The sequence below is a fragment of the Bufo bufo genome, chromosome 4 (genome assembly GCF_905171765.1).
Source record: "Bufo bufo chromosome 4, aBufBuf1.1, whole genome shotgun sequence".
In the NCBI taxonomy this organism is placed as follows: Eukaryota; Metazoa; Chordata; class Amphibia; order Anura; family Bufonidae; genus Bufo; species Bufo bufo.
The window spans coordinates 452,383,236-452,403,421 of record NC_053392.1 but is presented as its reverse complement, the minus strand read 5'-3'; the positions used below and the strand labels follow the sequence as shown (position 1 = coordinate 452,403,421).

General features: G+C 44.6%; 1 protein-coding gene and 1 long non-coding RNA gene across 3 annotated transcripts in view; one reads left to right on the top strand and one right to left on the bottom strand.

The window, feature by feature from the left end:
• NDUFAF7 (NADH:ubiquinone oxidoreductase complex assembly factor 7) overlaps positions 1-20,186 on the top strand; it is a 205,408-nt gene that overhangs the window by 160,578 nt on the left and 24,644 nt on the right. For both annotated transcript variants that reach the window (XM_040429431.1, XM_040429430.1), the window contains one exon: positions 1,423-1,596. In XM_040429431.1, the coding sequence (XP_040285365.1) occupies positions 1,423-1,596 (174 nt within the window). The remainder of the gene's footprint in view (positions 1-1,422; positions 1,597-20,186) is intronic.
• On the bottom strand, positions 18,988-20,142 carry LOC120998665. Its single transcript, XR_005778456.1, has 3 exons — positions 20,118-20,142; positions 19,867-20,026; positions 18,988-19,045 (listed from the first exon to the last, which is right to left on the bottom strand). It is a non-coding gene; the product is annotated as an uncharacterized LOC120998665 (long non-coding RNA).

Sequence of the window (20,186 nt, the reverse complement as noted above, 5' to 3'; positions counted from 1 at the left end):
ACTCCAGTGGGTCAGTATAGATGTCCAGGCAGGAAGCTCTATAACTGGCAACTAGAGAAGTGTGAGGGGAGAATATAAGGAGGTAGGGAGTGGCAGACAAGAAACAGCTGAGGAGGAGAAGCTACGGATCCCTGAGAGAGACAAAAAGGATAGCAAGGCAAACACAGAAAACAATAACTAAGAAACACTGTGATCTTTAGATATAGAGCGCGCAGCCACCCGCTGCGACTTCCTGACCCCGGGTATAACGGAGTCAGACGTGGCTCTTGATACCCTCGTGACAAAATCATAATGAGATCGTAATTATGGGGGACTTCAACTACCCAGGTATAGATTGAGAAACTGAAACCTTTAGATCTCATAAAGGAAACAGGTTCTTGATAATAACCAAAGACAATTACTTTTCCCAACTGGTTCAGGACCCGACTTGAGGGACAGATCCAACTAAGAGAGATCATTGGCCTAACTTACTGGGTCAAAGTCCTCAAAAATAAAAATACAGCCACAAAATGGGATATATTTAAAAGCATCCTAAAATCTAATTATGAGAGGTACATACCTTGTGGGAATAAAAGGCTAAAGAACAAGAAAAAAAACTATGTGGATAAATAGAATTACAAAGAAATCAATAATTTACAAAAAGAAAGCATTTAAATCACTAAAACAGAAGGGAAGCGAGGAAACATTGTTGAATATGTAAAAGACGAATAAAAGCAGCCAAACTAGAGACAGAGAGATTCATTGCCAAAGAGAGCTAACCCTAAAATGTTCATTAGTTATATAAATGGTGAAAATTTTAAATCTGAAGGTGTCGGCCCTGCACAGAATGAAGAGGGTGGAGTTGCAGACAGCTAGATTGGAGTCGGGAAGGATTTGTTTCCCCCTAAAATAAGGAAAATTGGCTTTTACCGCACCGCCTTCCTCTGGATCAACTTGCAGGATAACAGGCTGAACTAGTTAGACAGATGTCTTTTTTCAACCTTATAAATTATGTTACTAACTATGTTAACCCTTTAGGTGTTCCAGAACAATTAATGGAAAATGGAGATAAAATTCCTAAATGTTTCGGCAAATTTTCTATTTTAATCCATTCCTCTAACAAAGCAAGGGTTAACGGCTAAACAAACCTCAATATCTATTTCCCTGATTCTGCAGTTTACAGAAACACCCCATATGTGGTCATAAACTGCTGTACAGAAAAAAAGGAGCGCCAGATGGTTTTTGGAGGGCAGATTTTGCTGGACTGGTTTTTAGACATGATGTCCCATTTTGAAGCCCCCCTGATGCACCCTACAGTAGAAACTTCGACAAAGTGACAAACTAATTTTTGCTGCTGTTGGTGTTTTAGTATGTCATGATGCCATCAAACTAAGCAACATTTATTTTCTTATGACTCCAGAATTTGTTTTCTTTGTGTTTTAGGGATTTGGGGCTCATCAGCTGCATGATGTACTAATAGACCCTGGTACAGCAGATCTTACAGCAGATGTTGATTTCAGCTTCTTAAAAAAAGTTGTTGGAAATACTGTTGTCTCACTAGGCCCTATTACACAACAAGAGTTTTTGAAGAACATGGGAATTGATTTAAGAATGAAGGTATGCCTGAATTAATGCCTTGTTTGCCAGTAAGAATTCAGATTTGGCTTTGTAGTTTAGTATGACATAGTGATGGGATACATTGGTTTAGTAGATGTCCTCCTTTTTCTACAGCATGTATAATACATTTATATAAAAATGTGAATACATTTGTGAACACATTACATTATTGATTTGTACTACAATCTTGTCAATTTTATTAATTGTGTTTCAACTGCAATCCCTATGCTATCAGCAACTGGGGGAAGTCCTTAGACCGGGTTCACATATGCACTGTGATCTCCAGAAGTCTGTTCTGGCTGAGGAACCGACTGACCGAATTGACTGTATCTGGTGTATATGCCGGGTATATGTCCCAGAAAGCGGCCTGATCTCATTATAGTGAATAGGGATATGGCGGTGTATTGTGGTGTCCAGCTATCCCGGATACAGTGAACTCCTGCAGTCTGATCCTCTGCCGGTATAGGCTGCTGGAGTTAACTACAACAGGACAAAGTGTTATAGTTAGAGCTTCTTCTTGCACCTAGCTCAAATCCAGATACTCTTATAACAAGATGCAGAATACCCATTTAATATTCATTTTACTGCAATCAGTGTTCCCTCTAAGCCTCTGCTGTTGCTGAGCAGAGCAGTTAGGTAGCTGGGCAATACATCATGAAAGGTAGGCGATATCTTACTAAAGGTGCATTCCTATGTAGCAACCATGGGGTAACCTGCAGAACTGTGTGACCATAATTTAAGGGGAATTCTAAATTTTCAGTGGTTATACAGATGCTGACTCTCTTGAGAACAATTCCCTATGGCAGTGTATGTAGAGGTGGCTCAGCATGTGTGGCTCCTTCCATTTACTTCTATGGTAGAATGGGACCTGTGGTATCTGAATCGGACTCCTGTGGATATTCCATAAAAGTATTATCTGCAGTCTTATGTAACACTACAAATAGCACAGTAATAACTCTCTGAGTAAAAATAGTGTAGTAGATGTCACCTGCAGGCTTATGTAACAGCGATAACTCTCTGAATACAGATAATGTAGTAGATGTTCATAAATCAACTTCCAAAAAGCCCAAGGAAAGCTATTATCAGCGGCACACACTAAACCATGCCTGTAAACCTGCCTAATGTCTATCTATACATGTCCCAATTCCACCCAGTCCACTTTGGGCCCAACAAAATTGAATTCCCCTTTACGGTAGAATGCCTTCTTTAGTTGCCCGTCACAGTAGTGCCAGCCCCTAAATTGTTAATAAAAAATAAAATTAAATAACACTCCCTGGTCCCCTGGTGACTAGAACACGCATGACAGCAAGACATACCACAGCTCTCCCAGGAAGGCAGGACTGCCACCGAACTCCTTGACTATCTTGCCAGATCTGGGGCAGTGCAAGTGCATAAAATATATTAGTGCTACCTGCAGTACCGTGTAAAACCACAGATAACACTAGTGCTGATAATGTGTTAGTGTTGGAAAGTATGTGGATAGCTCACCACCCTCCTCAATACGGTAGGGGTGCTCTAGCCGAGGGACTGCTCACTCAATCAGTCCAAGGAGTGTGCATAAACTGGAAAAAAACGGCTGGCACTCACTATGTGGTTGCACATCAAACAATCATTTATTAATAATAAACCGCTAGTTCAATAATCGAATAAAAGCAGAAATACATACACTTGAACATTAAAACATCATTGTTAAAAGAACCCCTAAAAAATAAATAGTAAAATTCAATATATACTGCACTGATAGGGTAACGCAATGCACCCAATTAGGGTCTCTTAGAAAAGTGAGATAGTCCTGTGCCTGTTTGGCAATGAGAATCCAATTCAATCAAACAGGGAACCTGTCTCTTTAAATAAGACAAATGTAGCCAAGTCCACAAGCTGTGTTAGTTGCTGTTGGGGGATAAAATCTCCCTCTTTATAATTATCTTCAGCAGTTCTTGCACTGTTGGATATTAAGACTTTCACCAATAAGATATGCCACAGATTCACAGGGAAGTTTTAGCTTACCCACATGAACGGATCTCCGGCCGTCTAATTCAGCCGCTTGTTCCACTGCTCGCTCTCACGCTCCCCGCTCTCTGGCGTGTCCCACGTGATGTACCAGAGATATCGCGGGATTTGGGGATTTCAGTCCGGTAATCTTGGTCCGATATTCTTATGAGAGCTGCAGGTCAGATGAAAAAATGGAGCGCTCCACTTTATAGGAAATAATTCAAATTACATCCATCATATCCAAAAGCTTGGTTGTTGGCAGGGATATAACGCTAAACGCGTTTCGAGGACTTCAATCCTCTTCCTCAGTAGCTATACCCCTGGTGTTGAATCCCCTCCTTTTATACCGTCATGTGCAGTCCACAAAATCTGGGCTGGAATCACTTTTTCTTATAATGCGATTTTTTTGGATGCGTTTTTGGTGCGGTTTTGAAAAACGCATGTGCGTTTTTTGTGGCATCAAGACCGCAACCGCTTACTTAGTGTTAATATGTCAAAACATAGTTATAAACAGATATAAATTATCAAAAATATTGAACAATATGTTAAAAAAATTCTAATATACAAGACATTCTAAAATACAATTCAGGTGATCAATAATTTATAAATAAATAGGAGCTAGATGATAGTTTGTAGTATACAATAATTCATAGAAACTTCTATATAACCAAGGGCCTCATCCTCTATATCTTATATTCTTATCCATCTTCCAATGATAATGTTTAAGATGGAGAATGGTGTATCTGGCGTCATGCCTGTTAGTGTTACCTACATTCTTAGTGTGCCTCTCCCACGGGACTCCATGCTGGCGGCACTGCCTCCTCTTCCTTCTTCATCTTGCCCTGCACAGAATGTCCTGATGCAGGGGACACATATACACACACCGGGAGAGAGACATACACACACCCTGTGTCCCCTGCACAATATTTCAGCTAGTCCTCAGCACATTCTAACCGGTCTCCTTTGTGTAAGCACACGAACACAGCTCTCTGCTGCTCCTGCTCCTCCCCCACAAGTCTGGTCACATGGGAAATGACATCAGGAAGGTCCTTTAGCCCACTAGGAAATACCATATACCCTGTTCTGAGTTCTGGGGCTGCCCACCCCGGAAGTGCACACAGCGAAAATAGTCTGCATTACTGGGGTAAGCTGCCCTAGAATTCAGAACAGGCAGTTTGTTTAAGTCCGGGTCGCGGGCTGCAGGGGTGAGCGGCCTACAGAGGCCCTTAGAGGGGGTAATATGGAAGTGGCACATCTTAAAGGGATTACTGACTGCAATCCACCTTTAATAAGGTTTTCAGTGTTACCTGAGATGGAATATCTGCATCAGGAATAACATCTGATGAGGAAACTTCCATTCCTCTATTTCTTTCTCAGGCAAGGAGTCAGAGATGTTTGAATTCTGCATCTCATTATAAGAGTACCTGGATTTGAGCTAGGTGCAGAAACAAGGCCTAATTCTTGGGAAATGGGTGGGCCTTGCTGGATTTACTATAACTTGTGCCAGAAACTGATCTAAGTTATAGCTGGCTAGCATAGACTAAATAATTCTGCATCTTAATAATTTAAGTGCCTCTCACTCCAGCACACAGGGATCGAGACTGGTGTATGGGAATGCCAGTCTTGATAAATGTCTATCAGTGTTTTGCAGCAATTGCCTGAAGCTTCAGCACAGACTTTCTGCCCAATGCATGCTGACAAGTCTGTGCTTGCTTTTAGGTAATTCCCCATTTTCTGGTCCAAAAGGTGTAGGATGCAGCAGCTAAAATTGAGCAGAAGTTTTCACAGTGCATCGTGCATTCAGGTGGTAGGAAGGACAGGAAGGCTGAGGCACATCTTTAGCCAAAAGCTGTAGAGTGTTGATTCATGTCAAAGAAGGGGTCACATTTTGACAACTTCTCTTATACATCCCAGTAACATAGAACAATTTATTTTTGTGTGTTGTTAAAGACCTATAGCAGGCATGCTCAACCTGCGGCCCTCCAGCTGTTGCAAAACTACAACTCCCAGCATGCCCGAACAGCCTACAGCAGGGCATTGTGGGATTTGTAGTTTTACAACAGCTGGCGGGCCGCAGGTTGAGCATGCCTGACCTATAGTATAGAGATCACCTTGCACACTTGAATTTGGGGGACCAGAGTAAAAGAATTAATAAGCTTGGTTTGTTAACCCCTTCAAGACACAGCCAGTTTTCACCTTCCTGACCAAGACATGTAATTTAATTTAGTACTAACTTTGGAAGGCTTTTACTTATCCAAGCGATTCTGAGTTTGTTTTTTCAGAACACATTGTACTTCAAGTTATTAGTAGATTTGGGTTGATATGTTTTACGTTTAGGTATACAAAAGAAATAAAAAATGTATAGATATTTTGGAAAATGTTGGTATTTTTGAGTGATACATAAAAAAATTGTTATTACTGTGTTTTTCGCTTTATAAGACACACTTTTTAGCAAGAATAAATCTTGCTAAAAAGTGCCTGCATCTTATAATCCACAGTCAGGGTGATCTAGCATGGACCGACCCCCTGACTGCTTCCTTAATGATCTGGCAGAGCGCACATACATTGCTTTCCCCGATCAATGAGAGAACTGTGCATCTGCACTCACCTCTCTTCCTGCCTGACAATGATCTGTGTGATCAGCAGTGGCAGGAGAGCACATGGAGAGGAAGGTCTTACATCTTTATTGAAAGGAAATGAAAATTCCAAGTACAACTTAAGGACCTTTTATGATGTAATCAATGGGAGGAGCTAGAACTGAAGAACTATGCAGCCGGCACTAGTGAGTTTTTATTAACCCTTTCCTGTCCAGATTGCAGGATAGTTTCCACAATTTGACGTACAGTTACACCCAAACTCTTACCGGAGGCTGTGACGCTAAAATGTCAGAGCCCCAGACTCTCCATTCTCCCCGACAGAGGAGACATGATAACTGTTGGCAAGGGACCAATCAGAGCAGTCCCTTGTCAGCGATCGCTCTGATTGGTTAGTCTGTATATGACACTGTGTGGATGACACTGTTAAGGGTAACGGAGTTCTGTGGAGGTCACAGTTCAGGGGGCAGGTAGGGTGGCTGAACAGCCACCCTCAAAAGACGGACTTAAAAACCCCACCCCAACTTGGTTAGACCATGCTTCATCCCACTCCACAGCTAACGGAGATTGAAAAAAGGAAGGTAAAAATCAACTTTTGTGAGCTGCAGGGGTGGGAGGGAGGGTGACTTTCTCCCTGCAGCTCACGCTCAGACAGCACAGTGCTGCTGTTTGAGATTGAGCTGTTCAAAAGAACATCCCTGTGTCCTTCCAGGCCCTGCACGTCAGAAAGCCGGACTGTCCGGCCTAAAACCGGACCTCTGGCCACCCTAGGGGCAGGCTGCTGTGGAGGTCACAGTTAAGGGGACAGTCCGCTATGGAGGTCAGTGTTAAGGGGTAGATTGCTGTAGAGGCCACTGTTAAGGGGACAGGGTTCTGTGGAGGTCACTAATAAAGGGGCGGGCGCTGTGGTGGTCATTTTTAAGGGATCAAATTTTGGAAATCTGACATGTCACTTTATGTGGTAATAACTTTGGAAAAATTTTACTTATCAAGGCCATTCTGAGATTGTTTTCTCGTGACACATTGTACTTCACGATAGTCCTAAATTTGAGTCAATATATTTCACCTTTATTTATGAAAAAATATATTTTTTTTAGTTAGCAATTTTCAAAATTTCTATTTCTTTGCTTTTAAAACAGAAAGTGATACCTCATAAAATATTTATTACTTAACATTCTCTATATGTCATATTTTATTTTTTTAGGACGTAAGAAGGCTTAGAATTTTAGAAGCAATTCTTAAAGTTTTTAAGAAAATTTCCCACTTTTTAAGGACCAGGTCAGGTCTGAAGTCACTTTGTGGGGCTTACATAGTAGAAGCCTCCCATAAATTACCCCATTGTAGAAACCACACACCTTAAGTTACCCAAAACTGATTTTACAAACTTTTAAGTGTTCCACAAGAATTAATGGAAAATGGAGATTAAATTTCTAAATTTCACTTTTTGGCAGATTTTCCATTTTAATCCGTTCTTTTCTTTAACACATCGAGGGTTAACAGTCAAACAAAACTCAATATTTATTTCCCTGATTCTGCGGTTTACAGAAACACCCCACATGTGATCGTAAACTGATGTAAGGTCACACAGCAGGGCGCAGAAGAAAAGGGACGCCGTATGGTTTTTGGAAGGCAGATTTTGCTGGACTGATTTTTAGATGCCATGTCCCCCAGATACACCTTACAGTAAAAACTCCCAAAAAGCAATCCCATTTTAGAAACTAGGGGATAAGGTGCCAGTTTTATTGGTACTATTTTGGGGTACATATGATTTTTAATTGCTCTATATAAAAAATTTTGTGAGGCAAGGTAACCAAAAAATGGCTGTTTTGGCACCGTTTTTATTTTATACAACATTCATCTGACAGGGTGGATCATGTGCTATTTTTATAGAGCAGGTTGTTACGGACGCAATGATATCAAATATGTCTACTTTCTTTGTTTCAGTTTTACATAAAGCATTTTTCAAGAAAAAATTATGTTTTTGTGTCTCCATTTTCTGAACGCCATATTTTTTTTATTTTTCTGCCGATCATCTTGTACAGGGGCTTGTTTTTTGCAGAAAGAGTTGACGTTTTTATTGGTACCATTTTTGGGTAAATATGATTTTTTTTTTTATCCATCATTATTACACTTTATGGGTCAAGGTGACCACCAAAAAATTGGTTGTTTTGGAACAGTTTTTATTTATTTTTACAGCGTTCACCTGAGGGGTTAGGTCATGTGACATTTTTATAGAGCAGATCGTTACAGACGTGGCAATACCTAATATGTATACTTTTTCTTATTTATTTAAGTTTTACACAATAATAGCATTTTTGAAACAAAAAATTATGTTTTAGTGTCTCCATAGTCTGAGAGACATAGCTTTTTTATTTTTTGACCTAATGTCTTAGGTAGGGTCTCATTTTTTTGCTGGATGAAGTGACAGTTTGATTGGTACCATTTTAAGGGAAAAAAATGGCTTTCTAGGCACTGTTTTTATTTAATTTCCGTTAGGTCATGTGATATTTTTATTGAGCAGGTTGTTAGGGATGCGACAATACCTAAGAGGTCTACTTTTTTTATATTTATTTCACTTTAATACAACAATAGCAGTTTTGAAGCAAAAAAAAAATCATATTTTAGTGTCTCCATTGTCTGAGAGTCATAGTTTTCTTATTTTTTTGATCGATTGTCTTAGGTATGGTCTAATTTTTTGCGGGATAAGTTAATGTTTTTATTGGTACTATTTTGGGGGGTATAAGCCTTTTTGATCGCTTTGTGTTGCAATTTTTGTGATGTAAGGCGACAAAAAATGGCTTTTTGTTTTATTTTTTCACAGTGTTCACCTGAGGGGTTAGGTCATGTTATATTTTTGTAGAGCAGGTTGTTACGGATGCTGAAATCATGTTTTTTGTGTCTCCATTTTCTGAAGGCCATATGTTTTAAATTTTTTGGGCTATTGTCTCATGTAGGGGCTCTTTTTTTTGGGATGAGGTGCCGGTTTGATTGGTACTCTTTTTGATCACTTTTAATAAGTTTTTTATGGAAGTGAGGTGGGAAAAATTTCACTTCCATCAAAGTTTTTCTCTTTTTTTTTTTTAATGGCGTTCACCATTAATCCTTTGTGATCCTTTTTTAGAACAGGTCGTTAAAGACGCGATGATACCAAACATGTGTAGTGTGTTTATTTATTTTTTTATCAATTATAAATGTGTTGCTATAAGAAGAAATTAGAATTTCCTTTTTTTTTTTACTTTTCACTTTTTTTTTTTTTTACCCAGACCCACTTGATTCTTAACGATCCAGTGGGTCTAATGGTTTACAATACACTGCCGTACACTCTATAGTGTACTGCAGTGCATTGTCACTCACAGTAAGCTTGATTAGGCTCCTGCCTTTAACAGGACCCTGATCAGCTATACCATGGCAAGCCGGAAGCCATGGTAACCATCCGGCCCTGCCACAGCAGCGCAACGGCCGGATGTGGGAGGGAGGGAGATCCCTCCCTCTGTTAACCCATCACGCATCTGCCGCTGCCACAGCACAGCAGCAGTCTGATGGGATAGGGCGGGAGCTCCCTTCATCTCTTAACCCCTTCCATACAGTGGTCCCTATGGACCGCAGCATGGAAGGGGTTAAACAGCTGACATCGGTGCCAGCACCGATGTCGTTTGTTTCAAGCAGAGTGTCAGCTGTATGCTGACACTCTGCTAATGGCTCGGCCATCCTGAAAATGGGGGAAGGAAGAGGGGGGGCAGGCGATTGCGTGCGCCTGTCCGCTCGGCCATCCTTAAATTAGGTGGGGCACATCAGGAGCTGCGGGAAGGGGGGGAGTAATAAAATATTATATATATTGTAGGAAGGAACAAGGGGCCATCATTGATGGTCGGTACGTGTCATCAAGGTTCCTGGTAGGGGTGGGCGATATGGTTTAAAATTTATATTGCGATATAATTTTAAGCATGTGCGATATGCGATATATATTGTGATATATTGTTTTCTATATTGGGGGGGGTTTAAACTTTTTTTTTTTTAACTTTTTATTTAATAACTATTAGCCTCCTTAAGGGCTAGAACCCTTGTCATATTCACCCTAATAGAGCTTTATTAGGGTGAATAGAACCTTACACTCTCCCTGCTGCCCTGTGCTTTGTGCACACAACAGCAGGGAGCTGACCATGGCAGGCAGCCTCTCATGTGCCCCCCAGCCTCTCATGTGCCCCCCCCAGCCTCTGATCTGCCCCCCCCCAACCTCTGATCTGCTCCCCCCCAGCCTCTGATCTGCTCCCCCCCAGCCTCTGATCTGCCCCCCCCAGCCTCTGATCTGCCCCCCCCAGCCTCTGATCTGCCCCCCCAGCCTCTGATCTGCCCCCCCCAGCCTCTGATCTGCCCCCCCAGCCTCTGATCTTCCCCCCCAGCCTCTGATCTGCCCCCCAGACTCTGATCTGCCGCCCTATGGTAACTCAAACCCACCCCCCCCCCCTCCCCAGTATTAATCATTGGTGGCAGTGGCCACAGGGTCCCCCTCCTCCCCCCATCATTGGTGGCAGTGGGCAGTTCCGATCGGAGTCCCAGCAGTGTAATGCTGGGGCTCCGATCGGTTACCATGGCAGCCAGGACGCTACTGAAGTCTTGGCTGCGATTGTATGTTAGTGCGCAGCATTATACTCACGTGCGCTGTGGCCGCCGGACGCTCCTTCTTCTCATAGGTCTGTGCGGCGCATTGCTAATGCTATAAGCATTAGCAATGACCCGCACAAACAGAAGAAGGAGCGCCCGGCGGCCACGGCGCACGTGAGTATAATGCTATAATAATATTTTTTATTTTTTTTTTACTTTTTATTAACTATTACCCTCTTTAAGGGCTAGAACCCTTGTCATATTCACCCTAATAGAGCTCTATTAGGGTGAATAGGACTTTACACTCTCCCTGCTGCCCTGTGCTTCGTGCACACAACAGCAGGGAGCTGACCATGGCAGCCAGCCTCTCATGTGCCCCCCAGCCTCTCATGTGTCCCCCCAGCCTCTGATCTGCCCCCCCAGCCTCTTATCTGCCCCCCCTGCCTCTGATCTGCCCCCCCCAGCCTCTGATCTGCCCCCCCCAGCCTCTGATCTGCCCCCCTATGGTAACTCAAACCCACCCCCCCCCCCTCCCCAGTATTAATCATTGGTGGCAGTGGCCACAGGGTCCCCCTCCTCCCCCCATCATTGGTGGCAGTGGGCAGTTCCGATCGGAGTCCCAACAGTGTAATGCTGGGGCTCCGATCGGTTACCATGGCAGCCAGGACGCTACTGAAGTCTTGGCTGCGATTGTATGTTAGTGAGCAGCATTATACTCACGTGCGCCGTGGCCGCCGGTCGCTCCTTCTTCTCATAGGTCTGTGCGGCGCATTGCTAATGCTATAAGCATTAGCAATGAGCCGCACAGACAGAAGAAGGGGCGCCCGGCGGCCACGGCGCACGTGAGTATAATGCTGCTCACTAACATACCATCGCAGCCAGGACTTCGGTAGCGTGACTCCTGGCTGCCATGGTAACCGATCGGAGCCCCAGCATTACACTGCTGGGACTCCGATCGGAACTGCCCACTGCCACCAATGATGGGGGGGGAGGGGGACCCTGTGGGATATGGCCGGCACATTCATTGGTGGCGCAGTGGCCACAGTCCCTCCCCTCCTACTCTGTCCTCATTGGTGTTCAGCGGCAACCGTGCACAGTGGGGAGGGAGGGACTCCCTCCTTCTCCCTCCACTGTGCCGGCCGGCTCAGGAGAAAATGGTGCGCGCAGAGAGCGCGATCATATCGCGGTCCGGCGATATGGCGAAAATCCATATCGTGGCCCAAATTTATATTGCATATCGCCTATACCACCCACCCCTAGTTCCTGGCCTCGGTGAGGTAAGAGCCGTTTTTTTTTTCCTGTAGTGTCTGTATTGCAGATTGCAGTCTGACACTTCAGCTGTTTAGTATGACTGTAAAGCTCATCCGGGACGGATTTTACTGGGAGTAGCCAAAGTGCTGGCTGGGTTTCTCCCCCCCCCCCCCCCCCCCCCCCCACGTTCCAGGCCGGGTCTTGGCAGGTTTAAAAGCAGTCAGCATTGTCAGGTGGGGTGGATTACTCCTCTCTAACTGGTGAGCGCAGTCAGTCTGTGTTTGGGATCTGAGGCTTTGGGCCATGCTGGAGGGCTGAGAGCCGCATTATGGGAAACAGGCTCCCTAAAGCCTGTTGTGGACCGCTGGTGAAAAAACTGCTAACAAGGTGATTGTTTTGTTCCTTGGACTTTCCATTGTGTGAACTAACACCAAGACTGTGAACTGTCATTTTGTTTTTTCCTTATGTGTGAATAAACACTGAAGTTTTGCTTTACCAACTGTTTTTTGCCTCTGTACTGCGTCCGCTTACCCTGTCTACCAGAGCAAATCCCCACAATATATTTAACATATTTAACATGGTTTTGATCCGCACAGTCACGGAGTGTGCGGATCAGAAACTTTTAGCCGGCATTAGGATCGCGTGATTGGCTAGTCCGGTTAACTGAGATCCCCGGCTGTGTGTAACAGTGGGGATCTCAGCGCTGTCACCATATCTACAGACATGGTGACAGTCTGGCTGCGAAGCTTGGTTGAGGTCTCGCCGTCTCCTACCCACCCTGGACCTACGACAAGGCTCCAGGCTCCAGTGGGTGAACCTCTCCTAAATCCAGAGAGCAGGAACAGCTCTTACAAGAGCTAGTAGTTATAGCCAGGGGAGTATAGCAAATCTTCAGCGTATAGCAATCCCCAGTGTCGATCAGTTACCCAAACACCAGCCTCAACATGATGAAGGGTAAAACAGGAAATCTTTATTGAACACACAGCATTGACTTATATACACATGACATACTGAGGACATGACATAGCAGCCAATTTTGTACAGTTTAAACACAAAACTAACCCTATTCAACAAACACAATGGCATTGTCTGTGACGCAATTAACAAACACACTGGCATTGTCTTTGACGCAATTCACAATTAACATGCAAACAGATATCTTCACCACCTCCATAATGAATAAATAGGGGACGAGGAGACACATGTGATGGGATTATCTCCTGAGTGTATCATAGGAGTCAGCTGCTATTATAATCAACTATCTTAATCCCATCACTAACACAATCAGTGGGAGTCTCAGTGAAGATTTAACCCTTTTTGTGTTGCTGAATCCACACCATGCCTTTTTAATGGGCCATAGGTAATATGTGGCATATAAATTACACACATAAATCAGCGTTCATAGTTCCTTGTAACCCCAAAAGGTCTGAGGGGGTCTACATTGTTCTCGGTCCATAGTCTGTAGGAAGGAGGCTAGCCCTCAGGCTCCTCCAGCAGCCCCAGTGACAGTTCAGTCCGTCACAGAAGCCATGCGAGAATATATCACCAAGAGTTTGGCTAAAGGTCATGTTAGACCATCCAAATCCCCATTGGATGCAGGGTTCTTCTTTGTTAAGAAAAAGGACGGAACTCTTAGGTCATGTTTGGACTAACATGAGCTTAATCGCATTACTGTCTGTGATCCTTATCCTCTTCCATTGATCCCAGATTTGTTAAATCAGATTGTTGGTGCCAAGGTGTTTTTGAAGTTGGATTTGAGGGGGACATATATTCTGATAAGGATCAAGGAGGGGGACGAATGGAAGAAGGCCTTTAATATCCCTGAGGATCATTTTTAAAATATTGTCATTTCGGTTAACCAATGCCCCTGCGGTTTTTCAACATTTCATCAATGACCTCTTTAATCATCTGGTAGGTAGGTTTGTTGTGGTGTATCTGGATGATATTCTGATTTATTCTCCTGACATGGAGTCGCATCAGGTTAACAGACAAGTGTTACAGATCCTAAGAGAGAATAAACTGTATGGTAAGATGGACAAATGTGTATTTGCGGTTCCAGAAGTGCAATTCCTGGGCTACCTACTCTCATCTTCAGGTTTTTGTATGGATCCTGAAAAGGTCTGTGCTGTGTTGGACTGGGATTGACCAGAAAATCTGAAAGTGCTTATGCGATTTTTGGGGTTCACCAACTACTACCGTAAATTAATTTTGAACTACTCGACGATTGTTAAACCTTTAACGGACATGACTAGGAAAAGTTTGCATGTCTCAGTCTGGTCTGATGAGGCATTACAAGCCTTTTCAGCTATGAAGGAATGTTTTGCTTCTGCTCCTATACTGATGCAACCGGATGCGTCACAGCCATTCATTGTGGAGGTTGATGCATCCGAGGTAGGGGTAGGAGCAGTGTTGTCGCAGGGCCCTTCACCTAGTGAATGGCGCCCATGTGCTTTCTTCTCGAAGAAGCTCTCTGCCGCTGAGAAAAATTATGACGTGGGTAATAGAGGGTAATTACCTATCACAAAAATCTGCCTTATCTGGAGTCTGCCAAATGCCTGAACCCAAGACAAGCCAGAATGTCGTTTTTTAACCAGATTTAATTTCGTTGTTACCTATCGCCCTGGAGTTAAGAACGTCAAGGTGGATGCTTTGTCGCCTAGCTTTCCTGGTTGGGGTGATTTGGAAGATTCTGCTGCGATATTGGCCTAAGAGGTGGTAATATCCGCCCTTTATCCCAACCTCGAGGCAGAAGTGTTGGAGGCCCAGGGAGATGCACCAGATTCCTGTCCTCCGGGGAAGTTCTTTGTTCCTGCTAAATTGCGGCACAAGGTGTTCGAGGAACATCACTCTACGGTTCTCACAGGATACCCTAGGAACAGATCCACTGTCGATCTCATTTCTAGTAGAATCTGGTGGCCGAGGTTGCATAAATGTGTTAAGGGTTATGTGTCAACTTGTGGTACTTGTGCACGTGCTAAGGTGACAAATACTCAGCCTTCAGGATCTCTACTTCCGTTGTCCATCCCGCCCAGACCTTGGACTCATTTGTCCATGGACTTTATCAAAGATTTGCCAAGTTCCTTAGGAAACTGTGATTCTGGTGGTTGTTGATCGCTTCAGCAAGATGTTGCACTTTATAGCATTATCAGGTCTACCTAATGCTAAAACTCTCGCACAAGTGTTTATCGATAACATTGTGAAGCTACATGGTATTCCCTCTGATGTGGTGTCTGATAGGGGGACTCATTTTGTTTCCAAGTTCTGGAAGGCGTTCTGTACTCGCCTGGGGGTACAATTGTCCTTCTCTTCGGCCTTTCATCTTCAGTCGAACGGCCAGACTGAGCTCCCTAACTAGAATCTGGAAACTTATTTGAGATGCTTTGTCTCAGAGAATCAGGAGGAGGGGTCTTCATTTTTGTCTTTGACTGAGTCTGCTATAAATAACCGTAGGCAGGGGTCCACTGATAAGTCCCCGTTTTTTGGGGCTTATGGGTTCCATCCGCAGTTTGGCACATTTTCTGGTACTGAGACTTCTGGTTTACCTGAAGAGGAAAGATTTTCCTCTCTTTGTCATCTATTTGGCGTAAAATTCAAAATAATTTTAAAAAGATGGGCAACAAGTATAAACGTATGGCTGACAAGAGACGTATGAGTGATCCAAACCTGAGAGTGGGTGATTCTGTGTGGCTGTCCACAAGAAACATTAATTTGAAGGTACCTGGAGGGCGCGGCCTGTCCGGCAATGTAGGAAGTCACACTTCGCTGAGCACCTGAATTCTCCTGGCTCCATCCTGCGGCTATACTCCCAGAATCGGCTCCGGACGGCTGCTGCAGCTTAAGTAGTGCCTCCTCGTTCAGTAGACTCCTCCATGATCATGAACCGATCTGGAGGCGGTGGGGCCTACCCCAGCGAAACAAAATGGGAGAGGAAGGGTCTATTGTTCTTGGGACAACTTCAATCAGCTGGAATTTTTTAATCTTTTATACAGTTGCAAGAACCTGCCCAATATGGCATTTTTTCAGTTTTTACAATTGAGGCATGCGTTTGAGGCACAATTTCCCAAGAGAGTGCGGATAGCTGACTCTCCCTCCGTGATTAAGCATTTATTAAATGGCTCCTCCACTAAAGGCCTCATATCTTTGCTTTATAGATATATTATTGATACTACCTCCTCTTCTACTACCATTAGGGCAAAGGCCCAGTGGGAAAAGGATCTTGGAGTGTTGTCCCAGGAACAATAGACAGATATTTTGGCCCTTACTTCCTCTTTAACGGTTAGTGAATCCCAGCGATTGTAACAACTGTTCCTTATTCATCGAGTATATAAGACCCCACAATTTCTTTTCAGGATTGGTGTTCGTCCGAATTCAATGTGTCCTAGATGTGGGGAAGAGGAAGCGACATTGCTCCATATGATTTGGAGTTGCCCACGGCTGCGATCCTATTGGGAGGATGTCAGAAGCATTATAGCGACGGCAACTCAGATATGTTGACCCTGGGATCTGTGTGTTGGGGCTACTAGATTTCCCAGGACAGGAGGATAGGAACTCCTTATGTATTCACAGACTCCTGTTCCAGGCTAGGGTACTGATAGCTAAACATTGGATACGAGAGGCTCCGCCCACAAGGCAAGAGTTTATTAATTGGATGAATGTAACCCTGAGACTAAAAAGGGAAGTATATGCTAAACGAAATTGTCCAAATAATTTTTTATCTCTATGGCAAGGGTGGGTTGAGTCTCCTTAGGCTACTTTCACACTAGCGTTTCACGGATCCGTTTGAAGGGCATTTCAAACGGATCCGTCAATAAACTGACTAAACGGAGCCAAACGGAAGCCATTCAGACGGATCCGTTTGTACGGATCCGTCTGTTTTACGGATCCGTTTGTCACGTTTGTTTCCGTTTTGTCATCCATTTAGCGGATCCGTTTTGGGAGGAAAAGCATCTCTAGGTTCCATCTTCATGTATTCAGATCTATAGGGTTGTAATGCTCCTATATTTCTCCAGGGCTATCTTGTTGAAGTTCCAAAGCTGGTCCGGCTTTGATAATGGACCACACCTTTCGGACTCTTGTACATGACTACATGCACTTAAAGATGTATAGTGTTCGTTAGAGGGCCATATGTCCCTGATCGTCATTGATCGTGCGTACAGGAGTACAGAGCATCATGATGCTGACCATGTTGTGCCGCTAACTGGGCTATTGTCCCGCACTCATATGATCTATTAGTGTAAGACTATATCCCCGCGGGCAGCTCAACTTGCACAGGATGATTGTACACTATGATGCTGTGTGCTCTCGTGCGCACGATCAATGCCACTACGGGACATAGGGCCCGCTCACGGACCGTATGTCTCTTGGGGCATACAGTCGTGTGCAAGAGGCCTTAAAGGGGTTTTCTCATCTCATACAATGGGGGCATACCACTTTAAGATATATCTACATTGTCTTACAGGTGCGGGTCGCACTGTGCTGCCGCCCTCCATTCACTTCTATGTGAGAGGCGGGGATTAGCGCTTGGTGGTGGACGTACCATGGGAAATGTGTCCTACAGCAACAGTGCTCCCCGCTCCGTTCTCGATATAGGTGCGGGTCCTACCAATATTTTCTCCACACCTATCAGACAATGGGGACATATTCAAGTGAAATCCCCCCATTGTCTATGTGAATACCCCTTTAAAAACTGTATGTCCCTTGCGTGTCCCTTGTGGTAATCACACTAGTTATATTAGCGTCATCGGGAAATCATTAAACGTTAAAATCACAGTTTATTAATGAATTCCTGATGATGCTGATGGACCGTGACTCCCACAAGGGCTCATATGAAAGGGCACAAGATTGAACAATGAACAAGCATTTGCTTGTTCATGTGTCAATCATAGGTTCTACGATCAATAAAGAGCCAAAAGATAGCTCATTATTGATGGTCATGTTCTAATGGATCTTACGACATTGGCACTAATGCTGTTTTGATATAAAAACTACTAAGGGTGTTGTAATAAACGCACAGTAGTGGACTAGGGTAGTTTTAATTTCAACACAGCTATAGTGCCAAGGTTCCCTGTACAGGACAATAAAAACACAGACACAGTGCAGTAAAGTATAAACATTTTTTTATTTTTTATACAGAAAATAAATAAAATAAATATAAACAAAAATTATATTTATAATTGTTCATAACGGTGAGGGGAGGTGGACTGTCGTGGGGTTGATGGTCTAGGGCTGGCAATGGTAGCCCCCCTGTCCTGGCGATCCACTGAGGTAAAACTACTGGCCACAGGAAAGGATGCAGGGCGTAATTGCGGGGTGTGGAGAAAGGAAGGGTCTGAGGAGGAGGGGACCCGAGCATGTGTAGAGGTGGAGGGAGTTTGAAAAGAAGTAGGAGGAAAATACGGGGCAGGAGAAGAAAAAGAAGCAGAAGGAAACACATGCTCGGGGGGGGGTGGGAAGGGAAAGGTTGGCGGTACTGGCCACTCGTGTGGGATGGGGGGTAGGTGTGGGATGGGGGATAGGTGTGGGATGGGGGATAGGTGTGGGATGGGGATGGGGGTGGGATTTGGGGGCGGTGCATAATTTCCCATGCCCCGTTCTCTTGCATGATCTTGAACTCATGCAACTGCTCGGGCGTCATTGAGTCCATCAAACTGATCATGCTTAGCCCATAATGGTAGTTTGGGCTGCGTTGAAACGCCGAGTCCGCCCCCTCCCAGCGGCGAATCAAGTCAGCACCAAACTCCATCTGATGTTGGGCAAAACCTTCTAGAGCGTCGGATACGACCTCTACAAGGTTCGCATAATCAGCTCGATTTGGCCTACCGGATCTCTGCCTGCTCACCAGGGCTCTCAAATTTTGACGAAAACCTAAGAGCCTCTGTTGAGCGGAGGGACCCGGTAGGGGACTCGGATTATCCTGAGCCGATGCATGAGGGACAGGAGGGCTGGCGCTGGCGATCTGTTCCGGTTCCGCCTCAGGAGGTTGGTCAGGCTCCCGAGTGCTGCTGGCACTTCTGTAGAAAAAAAAAAAAAGGAAAGTTAGGAATTGTTCTTTAAATAAAACATCCATGTTCTATGCTATGTCTACTGTATACCATAGGGGGCTGGCCAAAACAGGGGAGCCAAACGCTAGCCTGTCTCAGACAGCCCCTTACAGTCAGACTGAGAGAACAGTTGTCCATCTGACTGTGGGGGGCTGGCCAAAACAGGGGAGCCAAACGCTACCCTGTCTCAGACAGCCTCTTACACTCAGACGGAGAGAACAGTTGTCCATCTGACTGTGGGGGGCTGGCCAAAACAGGGGAGCCAAACACTCCACTGTCTCAGACAGCCCCTTAAACTCAGACGGAGAGAAAAGTTGTCCATCTGACTGTGGGGGGCTGGCCAAAACAGGGGAGCCAAACGCTCCACTGTCTCAGACAGCCCCTTAAACTCAGACTGAGAGAAAAGTTGTCCATCTGACTGTGGGGGGCTGGCCAAAACAGGGGAGCCAAACGCTCCACTGTCTCAGACAGCCCCTTACATTCAGACGGAGAGAACAGTTGTCCATCTGAGTGTAGGGGGCTGGCCAAAACAGGGAAGCCAAACACTACCCTGTCTCAGACAGCCCCTTACACTCAGACGGAGAGAACAGTTGTCCATCTGACTGTGTGGGGCTGGCCAAAACAGGGAAGCCAAACGCTACCCTGTCTCAGACAGCCCCTTACAGTCAGACGGAGAGAACAGTTGTCCATCTGACTGTGGGGGGCTGGCCAAAACAGGGGAGCCAAACGCTACCCTGTCTCAGACAGCCCCTTTACAATTTATTTTTTGAACAGTTGTTATAAATATTTACCTTTTTGGTGCCATTGCCTTTCGTAGGAACCCCAGGGCCGCCGTATGGATGTAGGTGGCCCCTGAGGTTCCTCCGGAGCCACTCGGGGCCTGAACCTCCTTGTTGTAATCCCTCCTGAAGCGGTCCCGGATAGATCGCCAACGCGTTGTAACCAGTTTGACTATCGAAAAAAACTATAAAAACTAAAATCAGCATGATGAAAGGAAAAGAACAATATTTTAAAGTATTAAAATACATATTGTTTTACTTACCATATTTCTCCTGAGCCGCCGCATCGAGATCCCCCCAGGTCTCAAAAACTTCAGCACAGATGTCCCTCC